The sequence below is a fragment of the Palaemon carinicauda genome, chromosome 40, assembly GCF_036898095.1.
Source record: "Palaemon carinicauda isolate YSFRI2023 chromosome 40, ASM3689809v2, whole genome shotgun sequence".
Taxonomy (NCBI): domain Eukaryota; kingdom Metazoa; phylum Arthropoda; class Malacostraca; order Decapoda; family Palaemonidae; genus Palaemon; species Palaemon carinicauda.
Window position 1 is genome coordinate 21639133 of NC_090764.1, and position 15120 is coordinate 21654252.

The 15120-nt window shown below is 44.4% G+C and overlaps 1 protein-coding gene across 2 annotated transcripts in view; it reads left to right on the forward strand.

The window, feature by feature from the left end:
• The window catches only part of LOC137631601 (rotatin-like), a 133268-nt gene that overhangs the window by 54315 nt on the left and 63833 nt on the right, over positions 1 to 15120 (forward strand). For both annotated transcript variants that reach the window (XM_068363469.1, XM_068363468.1), the window contains exons 13-18: positions 110 to 263; positions 763 to 969; positions 1788 to 1991; positions 8726 to 8902; positions 10789 to 10924; positions 11332 to 12002. In XM_068363469.1, coding sequence (XP_068219570.1) covers positions 110 to 263; positions 763 to 969; positions 1788 to 1991; positions 8726 to 8902; positions 10789 to 10924; positions 11332 to 12002 — 1549 coding nt within the window. The remainder of the gene's footprint in view (positions 1 to 109; positions 264 to 762; positions 970 to 1787; positions 1992 to 8725; positions 8903 to 10788; positions 10925 to 11331; positions 12003 to 15120) is intronic.

A 15120-nucleotide genomic window follows, 5' to 3' on the forward strand; every position in this document is an offset into this window, starting at 1 on the left:
ATATTCCATAAAATATGTTAATTTATTTACAAACTGAATATCATATTCATGCCTCTTCATGCTTTTTGTTTTTATAAATGCTCAATATTCAAGTAAAGTCTTATTTCAGGTACACTTCTCTTCTCAAGCTGGTCAATAGTAGCGTTGGAATATCGCAAGCTGCTGATACATCCCAAAGTCGTTCTTCTAGAATTATAGTTATCCTCTCACCTTCCATCATAAGTTGCCTAGTGTATAGTGGACTCACAGAGGATGATTGCAAGGTATAGATTTTTGTTTTCTGATTTTCTTAAGGTTGGAATCTAAGAGTTTTACGTCCATGTAACCGCCCCACTTTTTTCAGCTTGGTTGGATTATACTCACTGGTGTGTCTATTCACAGCGGAGTTAAGTTTTAATACAGTAGCTCAGCTGTTTCCACAACACTTCCTCAATTAGTATTATTTGAGATGATATGTCTCACGGTAAGAGGGTTTGTTGCTGAGTGCTAATTTTATCATTATAGACAGGTGGCTCCATCTTCATGGAAATTTAATCTATTGAAAGTTTATCTTAGCAGAAAGGCTTCCCTTACCAAGAGAAACTTTTTGCTGTTTTTTCTAGAACTCGTATGTAATTTTTGTGGAGTTCAATCTTTAAGGAGAGTTGCAGTTGCAGTGGTACTGTATAAAAGGAAAACTTATTTTCCAAAGTGTTGTTATACTATATAGAACATAGTGATAATATTCATGCCATATTAGAATCATTTTCTTTTTCTTGTTAGGTAACCAGTGCATCCCAGGATATATTACTTGGTCTGATGAGAGGTCGGCTACTTATGAACTCATCTGTCTGGTCTATTGCGGCCGAATGCTGGCAAAATTGTTTAATTCACCTACATTGCCTGACGGATTCTGGCAGTCTCCTTGGACGTGCTATTAGTTCACTTGTTGGTGAGCTGTACAATGATAATAAAATAGAAAGCACTGAGGTAAGTTTTGTTCCTGACAAAATTATGGGAACATTTATTCTAGGATTTGCCATTTTTTTTTCAAAGGCCAGTTGTTTTGAGTGGAGTCTTAAGTGGATACAACTAAAATTTAAATAATTTTTGGGGAAAATACAAAGCAAATTTTGATAAGTTGCTGTGTAGATAAAATTTACTTATTTAAAAAGAGACTTACTTTACTTACGTACTTTAAGGGTTACTTTCCTTGTCATATACAGCTGGAGAACCTTACTCTCTAGAGGACCTCCACAGTCATATTGCTTGTTTATTGTCAAATCCACATTATTGAAGCACTTAAGAACAAGAGTCTTCAGTTTCCTCATGAAAGTCTTAATATCTTTAATCTTTCGAATGTTTAGTGGGTGCTTATTGTGTAGTCTCGGGGGTCGCATATTCAAAGGCTCTAGAGCCTACAGTAGACATATATCTAGGTTCCAATAATTTGAAACCATCTATAAGTATTCTCTTGTCAACACAATTTGTTGGCTGCACAATATGTAGCAATTATCTTAGATATTTTAGACGTCCAGTTCTGATAACTTGATGGGTTATTGTACATGTTTTAAACCCAATTCTTGCTTTAATAGTTGGCCAGTGTAAATTAATTAGTATGAGAGTGATCCTTTCTTGGGGTGGGACACCTTTTATCAGTCTTGCTCCTCGTTTAGAATAGGAAATGAACCGTAAGTTTTTCTTCATTATTTAATTTGTTTGGAAATATTAGAATCTGCTTCCTTTTAATGTTAAGATCTCAACAAGAATTCTAGAAGTTATGTGTAATATCGTTTCATATTTGGCAGGTCCTCAAGTATCACCTTTGTTGTTTGTTTGTCTTGGATAGAAAAACAAGAATCCAAGCCATGTCAGAGGTGGTTCAGAGGCTTTCTTATTCCACCACAAGTTACATCCCCCATCCACATCAGATTAACCCCTCAGTTCACCATGATATTTTTGTGGTTAGGCAGCCTGTGCAGCTGCTTTTTAGTGGAAATATGGCATCTGAGGTCCGTACTGTTTACAGTTTATTTTGAAGTTATAATTCATAACATAAGCAGATATTAATTTTTTTGAGAGCCACATTACTTTCAACATTAGAAAAGGTGTTGAATTATATACCTGTATATCTAAGTTTTTCAATATTTAACTTAGCCGGTGATTATATAGCTGCAACTCTGTTGCCCGACAGACAACTCTACGGTAAAAACTCGCCAGCGATAGCTACACAGGTTGCGGGTGTGCCCAACAGCGCCATCTGTCGTCCAGATACCCAGTACTCAATGTAAACAAAGACTCAATTTTCTCTCTGTCGAGCTATCGACAAGACGTACTTACTCGCTGTTGCTAAACTGGAGTTTTTTCACAACTAATTGGTGAAGTACTTTATTCTAGTTTTGAGCTTTCGCTATGCAGGTGTTTTATCTTCATCTTAAATCTTGAACTCGTTTTGGATAGATTTAATTATGGTGACAAAGAGAGTATGGACTTTCTTTCACTTTTAAATGGCCGACCCTTCCCTTAGACGGAAGTGTGTTTAGGCTTTTAGTAATTATCTTATCACGTTATAGATTTTCCTCTATATATTTTATATCTCTCCGCCTTTATTAGGCCTCTTCGATTAACTTTCCATTTATTATAAACATATAAAAATAATTTTAATGTTTTGTTTATATAGACCTTTCCTGAGAGTAGGCGGTCCTAACTTGGAAACCGAAGTTAATCAACGTTGAGCCCTTTATATCGTAATTAGCTATTAAAGAGCTAAGGATTTAAAACTTTTTAAATGTAATATTTTATGAAAGAATTTCTTTGATAGTCTTCGTACTGTTTTCAAAGATGAACTAACGTTTAGTTTATTTATGCTACGCAGTTGTTAACGTTCAGGACGTTCAACATGCGCTCTATCGTTACGATAGAGAGAGAGTGTATCACGGTTTCAGTTTGCAGTAAGAGTAAATCGATTCTGACGTTTTGTTCATTCTTTCTTAGCTTAAATGTTTTAAATTCTATTTTAAAGGAACTTTTTATTTGAAAAACCTTTCAGTTTTTTCCTTTAGTCAAATAACATGTTTTTTTGACGAAATATAATTGAGCTCTTCTCTTAGGTGCGAAATCAAGAGAGAAAGAGAGAGAGAGATAGAGACGGAGGGAGAGAGAGGAGAGAAAACGTTCCGTTCAAGCGGGTAACGTTGTTCTCGAGTTATTCTCGTCCCTAGTCGCTGTACGGGGAGGAAGGATAAAACGTTTTTAGTTTTTTATTCTCGTCCCCAGGCTATGTGCGGTGAGAGATTGAAAACGTAGTTATATGAACTAGTGTTTAGTCTCTTTCCCAGCCACTGATTTTTTTATCTTAAAATATGTTTTCTGTTTTTTGCTGGTATTAATGAGCTTGCATTATACGACTGATTTTGCAATTACTACCTTTTAATGAAGGGTAGAATTGCGTGTTTCAGGTAGAAATCAGTAAAAGTTTCGATTTCAGTGAAATAAGTGCAAAACAGAAAATCGAAGTGATAAAGTGATATGCGCAAAGTGTTACAGTGTTGCGTCCGAGGGTTCGTCTGTTCGTGCCTGTCGTTCACCTAGTCCGGGACCTCTTGCATGCTCCCAAGCCCAGGGGAGAAGTAATGTCAAACGACTTATGGGTTCGAGAGGCCTTGACCAACGAACAGACGTTTTCCCTCTATGGTATCGGGTGTATCTTACCAAGATCTCCCCTACCATAAGACGAGAGAGACGTTGTTTCTCCTCGTCATCCGAAGGCTTTTCGCATAAGAAACCTGTCACAAGGTTTCGAAGCCCTTAAGCGAAAGTCAGTCCTTTCAGGACAGGTCCAGCGTCCTGGTTACAACTATTAGGACAGCTCTGACCCTATGCAGTCATCGGATAACTGCTCGCCGCCTAACAAAAGCGTAACACAGACTCCGAGAGTCTTTTTTTGTAGGCAAAGTGTTGCGGTCACAGACGTTACCCTCGTCTCTTACCACAACCATTTCCGTTGATCCTTAATGGGTTGTATGACAAGACATGCAGTATATGCTTGCCTCCCTTTTGGAAGACTATTCTGCCGATTAGTCCGTTGAGTCTAGCCGTTTATCTCATCGATATCCTGGCTTTCAGCCAACCTAACGTTCCTTTGTGCTTACTGTTGACGTTGGCGTAGCTTAGTCACGTCAGTCAGGTTGTTTAGAACCACACTCGATGCGGTCTCGTGTGGTTTTTCAGCCGCATTTGGACGTTAGGCCACTTGCTGATGCTCCTGTTGACGTTCAAGACGTTCACTAACAATCGGAGTTGACTTCTTTTGACGCTGTGCGTCAACCTCCGCATTCTAGAGTTGTTTTGACGGCTCAGTCTAGGCAGTCAAAGCAGTCTCGAGTGGACGCTGTGCGTCCTCACGCACCTGTTGTGGTTGACAGTTCAGTTGTTGACAGTTCACAGACTGTCAAGCAGTTACATGACGTTGCGTTCTGGTCCGCTACTAATGCACCAGTGAGTGTGGACTCTGCTTGTAAAGCATTGCCACCACGGTAGGTCTCTCCCTTGCTTGAGACTCAGCTTTTATCGGACAAGGTTCCTGTAGATGAGGAAGTTGCTGTTCCCCCTCCTACTGATATTCCCTTGAGGACTCTGTCAGATGGAGAGGAGCCTAAAGCTGCTTAGCCTCCTATGGACTTTAATTAAATCATGATGATTTTTTTAAGGATCTTTGTCCGGATCTTTTTGTAACTGCTGCTCCTCGTTCGCCTAAACGTCAGAGCTTACACTAGGCGTAGCTACTTCGAAGCCGTTGTTTTTAAGCTAGTGCTCTCTCGCTCTCCTAGAGAGCTTTACGTTGGCTAGGCGACTGGTTTTTCACCAGGAGGAGTTTGGGGGATACAGCCTTTGCTTTCCCTTCTTTTAAACTGGTTTATAGAGCGAGAGTCTGATATGACACGAGAGAAGTTCTCGGCTTGGGAGTTCATGCCTCTGCCCAGATAGACTTCTCAATTCTCGTAGACACTCCCTGGCGCCTGGCCAGGAGACGCTCCAAGTTGTTTACAGGTCAACTTCACAGCTGTTTTCGAGCCTTTGAAGTTTTGCTGTACAATTATGTCATGCATAACAAGGCTTTCAGGGATGGTAAACGGTACCGCCTCAGTCGCTAACCCCGTCTGTTGCCACACCTGCTCCCGTAGACCCTAAATGGACTTTGCTGCAAGACATGCAGTCCAAGCTTGCGTCCTTGATAAAGGACTTTAATGCGGAGAAGGTTGCTACCGAACCTTCTGGCCAACAACCTTCCAACCGGTCGGTTGTGCGCCCTGTTGACGCTGAGGTAACCTACTCGCGTCTGCCAGTTGAGGTGGTTCCTCCACCGATGCGACCCAGTGTGGGTTGCCAGCCGCACGTTGACGTTAAGCGACGCTCGGAGGTGGTTGTTGACGTTCAGGACGTTCAACAACCAGCAGAGGTGACTTGTTTTGACGCAGTGCGTCAACCTCAGCAACCCGGTAGGGTGTTGACTGCACAACCCAGACGGTCTAGACAGTCTCGGGTTGACGCTGTGCTTCCTCGCGCACCCATGGTTGTTGACAGTTCACAGACTGTGCAGCAGTTCCATGATGTTGCGTCCGGCTCCGTCACGCATCCACCAGTGCGACCGGACTCAGCGAGCCAGACGTTGCCCACTCCGTTGCCGTTTCCTCATCAGTTTTCGGATGAGGAACCCTCTGATGAGGACGTTGCTGAACAACAAGACGATCAGCCCCCAGAATAGATCAAACCCTGCTATCCATACAGAAGATGCTGAAGAAGGAACGCTGCTCAGTCAGGCTGTGGATGAGTCTGGTAGGGACGCTGTCATCCGTGGAACAATTTGTGTCACTAGGAAGACTACACCTCCGTCCTCTTCAATACCATCTAGCTTTTCACTGGAAAAAGGACAAGACGCTAGAAGCGGTCTCGATCCCGGTTTCCGAAAAGATAAAGTCTTGTCTGACTTGGTGGAAGGACAATATCAACCTAAGAGAGGGTCTTCCCCTGGCTGTTCAGACTCCCAACCACGTTCTCTTCTCGGACGCATCGGACGTGGGCTGGGGCGCGACACTAGACGGTCGGGAATGCTCAGGACTGTGGAACTCGAGTCAGAGGAGCATGCATATCAACTGCAAGGAGCTGTTGGCAGTACATCTGGCCTTGAAAAGCTTCAAGTCTCTCCTTCGAGGCAAAGTGGTGGAAGTTAACTCGGACATCACCACGGCCTTGGCGTACATCTCCAAACAAGGAGGTACCCACTCACTGACGTTGTACGAGATCACAAGGGACCTGCTCATCTGGTCAAAAGGTCAAGACATCTCCCTAGTAACGAGGTTCATCCAAGGCGACTTGAACGTCATAGCAGATTGTCTCAGTCGGAAAGGGCAAGTAATTCCAACCGAATGGACCCTCCACAAGGATGTGTGCAAGAGACTTTGGGCCACTTGGGGTAAAACCATACATAGATCTCTTTGCAACCTCGCTGACCAAGAGACTTCCAATCTATTGCTCTCCAGTCCCGGACCCAGCAGCAATACATATAGATGCTTTCCTCCTAGATTGGTCACATCTGGATCTCTACGCATTCCCACCGTTCAAGATTGTCAACAAGGTACTGCAGAAGTTCGCCTCTCATGAAGGGACAAGGTTGACGTTAGTTGCTTCCCTCTGGCCCGCGAGAGAATGGTTCACCGAGATACTTCGATGGTTACTAGACGTTCCCAGTAGTCTTCCTCTAAGGGTAGACCTTCTACGTCAGCCACACGTAAAGAAGGTACTCCAAAGCCTCCACGCTCTTCGTCTGACTGCCTTCAGACTATCGAAAGACTCTCGAGAGCTAGAGGTTTTTCGAAGGAAGCAGCCAGTACGATTGCTAGAGCAAGGAGAGCTTCTTCCATTAGAGTCTACCAATCGAAGTGGGAAGTCTTCCGAGACTGGTGCAAGTCAGTTTCTGTATCCTCGACCAGTACCTCTGTAGCTCAAATAGCTGTTTTTCTCTTATACCTGAGAAAAGGACGATCCCTTTCAGCTCCCACTATCAAGGGCTACAGAAGCATGTTGGCATCGGTCTTCCGGCATAGAGGCTTAGATCTTTCCAAACATAAAGATCTGCAAGACCTCCTTAAGTCTTTTGAGACCACCAAGGAGCGTCGTTTGGCTACCCCTGGATGGAATTTAGACGTGGTACTAAGATTCTTCATGTCAGACAGGTTGGAGCCGTTACAATCAGCCTCCCTGAAAGATCTCACTCTTAAGACTCTTTTCCTGGTATGCTTAGCCTCGGCTAAAAGAGTCAGTGAGATTCATGCCTTCAGCAAGAACATAGGATTTTCGTCAGAAAAAGCCACTTGTTCGCTACAACTTGGTTTTCTAGCCAAAAATGAGCTGCCTTCTCGGCCTTGGCCTAAATCTTTCGATATCCCCAGCTTATCGGAGATCGTAGGCAATGAACTAGAAAGAGTCTTATGCCCTGTTAGAGCTCTTAAGTTCTATTTAAAGCGTACTAAACCTTTACAAGGCCAATCTGAAGCTTTATGGTGTTCAGTTAAGAAACCATCCTTGCCTTTGTCAAAGAATGCTTGGTCAGACTTTATCAGATTGTTAATACGAGAAGCTCATTCACATCTGAGTGAGGAAGACCGAACTTTGCTTAAGGTGAAGACGCACGAAGTTAGAGCTGTAACAACTTCCGTGGCCTTTAAGCAAAATATATCTCTGCAAAGTATAATGGACGCAACCTATTGGAGAAGCAAGTCAGTGTTCGCGTCATTTTACTTGAAAGATGTCCAGTCTCTTTACAAGAACTGCTACACACTGGGACCATTCGTAGCAGCGAGTGCAGTAGTGGGTGAGGGCTCAACCACTACAATTCCCTAATTCCATACCCTTTTAATCTTTCTCTTGAAATGTTTTTATTGTGGTTTTTTGGGTTGTCCGGAAGGCTAAGAAGCCTTTCGCATCCTGGTTGATTTGGCGGGTGGTCAAAGTCATTTCTTGAGAGCGCCTAGATTAGGGGTTTTGATGAGGTCCTGTTGTATGGGTTGCAACCCTTGATACTTCAGATCCTAGGGGTCGATCAGCATCCTAAGAGGATCGCGAGGCTCCGTAAGGAAGACGTACTTAAAAGGCAAAGAAATTGTTCAAGTCGACTTCCTTACCAGGTACCTATTTATTTTGTTTTTGTTATTTTGATAACTTCTAAAATGAAATAAAAACTCTTAGCTCATAAAAGTGTAAACATATATTGCTGGTCTCTACCCACCCCCCTGGGTGTGAATCAGCTATATAATCACCGGCTAAGTTAAATATTGAAAAATGTTATTTTGATAATAAAATAAATTTTTGAATATACTTACCCAGTGATTATAAATTAAAGGACCCTCCCTTCCTCCCCAATAGAGACGCAGTGGGACGAGGAGAAAATTGAGTCTTTGTTTACATTGAGTACTGGGTATCTGGACGACAGATGGCGCTGTTGGGCACACCCGCAACCTGTGTAGCGATCACTGGCGAGTTTTTACCGTAGAGTTGTCTGTCGGGCAACAGAGTTGCAGCTATATAATCACCGGGTAAGTATATTCAAAAATTTATTTTATTATCAAAATAACATTTTAAGTACATTTTATGTAGTTTTGGTAAATATTTACTAAAAGTTTGAATATACTGGTCATATCTGTAATTCACCTGTGTAAGGTTAGCCTTAAATATAGTTTTGTTCTTTCAGAGAGGTCGACTCCTGAAGGTTGTAGAGCTAATTCAGGGTATAGGAGTAGAAAGTGCTGTTCGTAAAGCAGCATGGTCTCAGTTGGCCTTTCTTTTGGAAGATCCCCAACTTCACAAGCCTTTTCTTCAGCTCTTCTCGATTCAGTATCTCGTTCTGAATTTCATTGGTATGCTGAAGGTAAGTGATTTTATGAAGTTAATGCAGCACAATGACATGTAACTATATATCATGGTTACCTGCTAAATTGTTTTCATCTTTCTCTTTTTACAAAAATTTTCTCCCTCACTAAATTTTACAGTTTTCGTTTGCTATCACTCGACACCCATCACGTTCTCTATCCGAGAGAATCCATTTGAATGCCGGGTGAGTATGGAAATAACTAATTTTATTATCTAAATTCCAGTTTTTTAATATACAATCAGGGTGATCTTTTCTTTCTTCATTCTTGTCGGTTTATGCCGAAACACATTTTAGCTCCAATCTTTTCCAATTTTTATGACTCGAAGTTCTGTATAGATAATCCATTATTTCCCCAGAGCTGTGCTTGAAATAACAGAGCATCAAAATGCAATGTAGATAGAAAAAACAAAATTTAATACATTATTATTATTATTATTATTATTATTATTATTATTATTATTATTATTATTATTTGCTAAGCTACAACCCTAGTTGGACAAGCAGAATGCTATAAGCCTAGGGACTCCAACAAGGAAGATAACCCAGTGAGGAAAGGAAACAAGGGAAAATAAAATATTTTAAGAATAGTGACAACATTCAAATAAATATCTTCTTTATAAACTATAAAAACTAATAAAACAAGCAAAAGAGAAATAAGATAAAATAGTATGCCCGAGTGTACCCTCAAGCAAGAGAACTCTAACCCAAGACAGTGGAAGACCATGGTACAGAGACTATGGCACTACCCAAGACTAGAGACCAATGGTTTGCTTTTGATGTCCTTCTAGAAGAGCTGCTCACCATAGCTAAAGAGTCTCTTCTACCCTTACCTAGAGGAAAGTGGCCATTGAACAATAATAGTGCAGTAACCTCATGAGTGAAGAAGAAATTTTATAGTAACCATTTAGTGCTGCCTTCAGCAAACCTAGGAGGACATGCATATTGTGACGACTGTTTGGTACCCCTGACAGTGAGATATTTGTTGACCGAATGCCCCATTTTTAGCACCTCAAGAAATAGTTATATGTTTGAGGCTCAAAGTGAGGATAGCAGGTTCATCCTTGCAGAGATTCTTGGGCAGGATGTGTTATAGTATGTTTGTGGTATTTTTAGATTTATTTCTGAAGCAGGTCTTCTGAAAGCTATTTAACTTTTATAAGGACATCTTTGCTTTTTATGATTTTAAATTGAATTTCCCTTTATTCTTTATTTATAGCATGATATCAGTGTCAATGAATTTGATGTCAGGATGCCAAAAAACTCAAAATTAATCAATCAATCATCCTGTAGAAAGTACCTTCATATTTTAATAATTTTTTACTCGATTCCCTTTTTATTCTCCCCTTTGACCAGTCTTTATAACTATTTTTGCATTTATACTTTGTCTTTTGTTCATTGTCACTATAAATGTGATAGATTTTTTTGAGCAAGTATGATTACCTTTGCCAACTTTGTTGCAAAGGTTATGTTTTGATAAGTATAATTTAATGTCTGTCTGTGTGTTTGTGATTCACATAACTCAAAAACTATTTGACTAAATCTCATAAAATAGGATGAGAAGGTTGGCCATGATCCAAGAACGATTTTATTAAATTGGGGAGTGATTGAGTCAAAAGTGAAGGCCAAGCTCACAAAAAGGTAAACAATGTCTTTTTAGCATATCATGGCCAATTTTTAACTGGTTTGCATGAAGCTAGTGCCAAAATATGCGCAAATCAATCGCAGATCTTGAGTTATACAACATTATATAGGCGAAGGTATGCAGTTTGACGAGTACCCGTTTTAGTTGATGTATCATAGATTTTGAAGTTCATTTGTTTCAAGTACTGTATCTATCTTAAAAGATATACGTATGAAATTGTGTTTTTTTTTATCGTCTACAGCAAGACGGCTCTATGAATGTCACAGTTGACTTCATACCCGGAGCCCTAGGAGTATTGCGCTTATTGGCAACACATTCTTCTAGTATAAGGGCAATATTATCTGAGGATGAAGAATTTATTCTGTGTCTTGTTAGAGGTAAGAATGCAAGAAAATATTTGGATGATATTTTGACTCACTGAATATGAAAGTAACTGCTGATATGATTTTTTTATTATATAGATGAATAGAATATTGAAAAAGCACAGTATAGTTTCATAACTAGCTATAATAATCTTAGGTTGTGGTAGGATTCATGTAACTGAAGTTGATTATGACTCTTTAAGTTTTTGCACTGGGTTAGTATACTTTCCCTTCAAATGCCATAAATAATTGAATAAACTGCATTTATAGTACGAAGCCTAACTTTATGTAAACCTTAAAAACTAGATTTGCAAAATTGCAGCCTACCATTAAGTTATTCACTCCGTGATAATTAGTATCTTACACTTTTCTTTCATGCATAATCATTGAAGTATCCATGGGATATTTATTTTTATTTTCAGCTGGATTTGTGTTTTATGCTGATGAACATACAAGGGCTCAGGCATCATGCCTAATGGCACTCTTGTTAATGAACGATGTCATCTTGTTTTCTACCTGTGATAGAGCCGAAGATGGAGCAGTTGCAGTGGGAGGCAAAAACTTTATATCCGTTCCAGAATTATTTGCATCAAAGGTTCACCTGCCATTTATCTGTGATACTTATACTTGGTTTGATAAAGGTGGTTTGTGTGAAGAAATGAGGACAGTTCATCAAATACTGCAAGAGGAAGATTGGGAAGTTATGAAATTCTTTAAGGTTGTGTGGGCTTCTGCTTGTCAAGGAGGCATTGAGCATATCAGCAATGAGAGTGATAAATCATCTAGTTTTTGTAAAAAGCTGAACCTTTCTGATGAAGAAATATCTGTATTTAAGTCATATGTGTTGCAAAATGTTTTAGAAAAATTCCTCCTCAACATTGAAAATGGAACGACCCATCACGACGTGAAGAACAACTCAAATTTTCTAAGCTTTTATATGCTACAGTTCCAAATGAATTCTGAAAGCAAAGGAATGCAAATCGTAGATCAGTGCTCTCAAAGCCTTCGTCGTTTTCTCACCTGTCAGCCAAATTCGTCTGTTGATGAACAACTGTTAACTCACATTTTAAGTTTGGTTTATGTGATTTTACTGGTGAGTAATTTATTTAGAATTTTGATAATTGTTATTGATAAAATGGAATTTTTTTTTTATTTTAAATCACTTGAACTTTATTTTACAATTAATGATTACTTATTAATTAATATTGGTTGTTTTTACAGCACTGTCTTTTAAAAAAAGCAGTGTACATGTATACGAACCTCAGTTTGTTCCGTAACCGAAATACAAACCACGCTATTTACAAAGGGTATTACTTTTAGCGCAGCTGAAATGACGAGCCAATAGTTTTTAACGAGGGTTAATTACCCCCGCGCTAGTTAGCGGGGGGTGGGGAAGGGTAGCTTGCTACCCCTCCCCCCTCCACACACTGGTGACTTGCTTCACTTCACTTTTGGCTCGGCGGTGATCAGACGTGTATGCTCATCGCCTTCGTGACAGCCTTTAATTTTCTGCTTTTTCTTTTCAGCGTGTGTGTTGGTTGGAAGTTGACCTTCAGTTATTTTCTTTACTATGCGTACATGCCCTGGAGTTGCCGGCCGTCCTTGTGGGACTTTCATGTCGGACGTTAATACGGATCCACACACCCTCTGCCCTCAATGTCGGGGCTGACGGTGTGACCAGGATAACATGTGCCGTGAGTGCAGGGAGTGGTCTGCCTCCCAGTGGGAGAGGTTTGGCCGTCGGCGTAAGAAGAAGTCCAAGAGAGACCGTTCTCCTCCGGGGTTAGCCTTGAAGGAGGAAGGTTCTCGGGACTCTTCTTCCGCCGCCCAAACCTCCTCCGAAGCTCCCCCTCGGCCGCCTCCTAAGGAGAGTCGTCCGAGTGGGAGCGCAGGCCCTTGTTCTGTTTCCCTACCTTCGGTGGGGGGAGAGGGCGTCGCCTCCCATAGCGAGGCGGTTCCCCCTCCTCCTCCGGGGGAGGTTATTAATAATGCCTTATCCAGTGATGATCTTTTACAGATTTGGTCGTCCCTGGGGCTTAAGGGCTTGCCCTCCAGGGTCGCTCTTATTGACCTTGTCTCGTTGGGGGCCGCTGTTAAGCAGTCGCCGGTGGTAGCAGAGGTAGACCCTCTGTCTATTGTCGACGTCGTGGTGACAGAGGCCTCCGACGTGGCTGGGCCTTCCGCCGCAGGTGCTGTTGCTGGTGATGGTGCTCAAGGCTCTCCTCCTCCTTCCGTACATCCTTCGAAGGGGGAAGTGAGTCCTTCGGTCTCGACTGCTGCTCAGCTTCCTTCTGAGGGAAGTGTTTTGACGGAGACTCCCCTTCGGAGGACCGATGGTCCCGACGATCTCCCCCGTGGCCGCCTCCGCCGTAAGGCTCACCGCCCTCTACGCCACAAGGGCCTCCCTTCCCCTTACAGGGGGACTAAGAGACGCCTTTTTGGGTCTTCGTCCTCCGGGGGGGACTCTCCTCGTCAGCCTCAACCTACTGCTCCGCCCTCCTTGAACCTCTCTGCAGACCGCTCACCATCTCCTGCCCGATCTTCGCCTTCTGGAGAACTCGTCACCCGACGGGCAACGGTCCCTTCGGGGCTAAGGGATTCTTCCCTTACGCGAGCAGTGCTAGCGCACAAGCGCTCTCCTGCTCGCCAGCGCTCTCCTGCTCGCCAGAGCTCTCCTGCTCGCCAGCGCTCACCTGTTCGCCAGCGATCTCCTGCTCGCCAGCGCTCTCCTGCTCGTCGACGATCTCCTGCTCGCCAAGACTCTCCTGCTCGCCGACGCTCACCTGCTCGTCGGCTCTCTCCTGATATTCGCCCCCCTCGCCAGCGCTCTCCTGCTCATCAGCTCTCTTCCGAGCGTCAGCGCTCATTTGAGGACCATCGCCCTGCGGTCTCTGACCATCCTTTAGTTCCTGCTGAACTCCCTGCTCACCATCTGCCTGGTCCTGTGGCTACGCAACATTGTGCTGCGCGTGTGTCAGAAACACATGTTCGCCAACGCGCCAGCGATCTTCCCGTTCCTGCTCGTGAACGCGCCGCACCACCTGTCCTCTCACAGGACACGCGTCGACCTTCTGCTCGCCAGCGATCACCAGCTCGCCAGCGATCACCTACGCGCCAGCGATCACCTACGCGCCAGCGATTACCTCCTCGCCAGCGTTCACCTGCTTGCCAGCGCGCACAGGCGATCTTAGTATCGCCTATTCAACAGCGACAACTAACGCGCCGACGTTCGCCAACGCTCCTGAAGGAACATGGTTTGCCAGCTTCTAGCTCGCCATCGCGCGATCACCCGCCTGCACATGCCGCTCGGCATCGCTCGCCATTGCACGATCGCCCTCCTGCGCATGCTGCTCGCCATCGCACGACCCTGCACGATCGCCCGCTTACGCATGCTGCTCCTCATCGCACAACCCTGAACAATCGCCCTCCTGCAGATGCTGATCACCATGGCACCCCATCACGCGATCATTCACCTGCGCATGCTGCTCGCCATCGCACAACCCTGAACGATCGCCCGCTTACGCATGCTGCTCCTCATCGCACAACCCTGAACGATTGCCCTCCTGCGGATGCTGATCACCATCGCACCCTACGACGCGATCATTCACCTGCGCATGCTGCTCGCCATCGCTTACCATTACGCGGTCATTCACCTGCGCATGCTGCTCACCATCGCACACCAGTGCGTCGACATACCACATCGCGCCATCGCCAACTTGAGCGACTGCACTCACCAGCTCGTCATCGATCGCCCGTGGATCTACATCGCCAGCGATCTTCCTCACCTACGCGGCAGCACGATCCCTCGCCGTTGCGCCAACGCTTGCGTTCGTTGCCTCGGACACGTGTTCATTTACCTGCCCACCCTCGCGCCCACTCGCCTGCGCGCCCCGCGCGATCGCTCGCCTGCGCGCCCGCGCGATCGCTCGCCTGCGCGCCCGCGCGACCGCTCGCCTGCGCGCCCGCGCGACCGCTCGCCTGCGCGCCCCGCGCGACCGCTCGCCTGCGCGCCCGCGCGACCGCTCGCCTGCGCGCCCGCGCGACCGCTCGCCTGCGCGCCCGCGCGACCGCTCGCCTGCGCGCCCCGCGCGACCGCTCGCCTGCGCGCCCGCGCGCCCCGCGCGACCGCTCGCCTGTGCGCCCGCGCGACCGCTCGCCTGTGCGCCCGCCTGACCGCTCGCCTGTGCGCCCGCGCGATCATCCACCTGCGC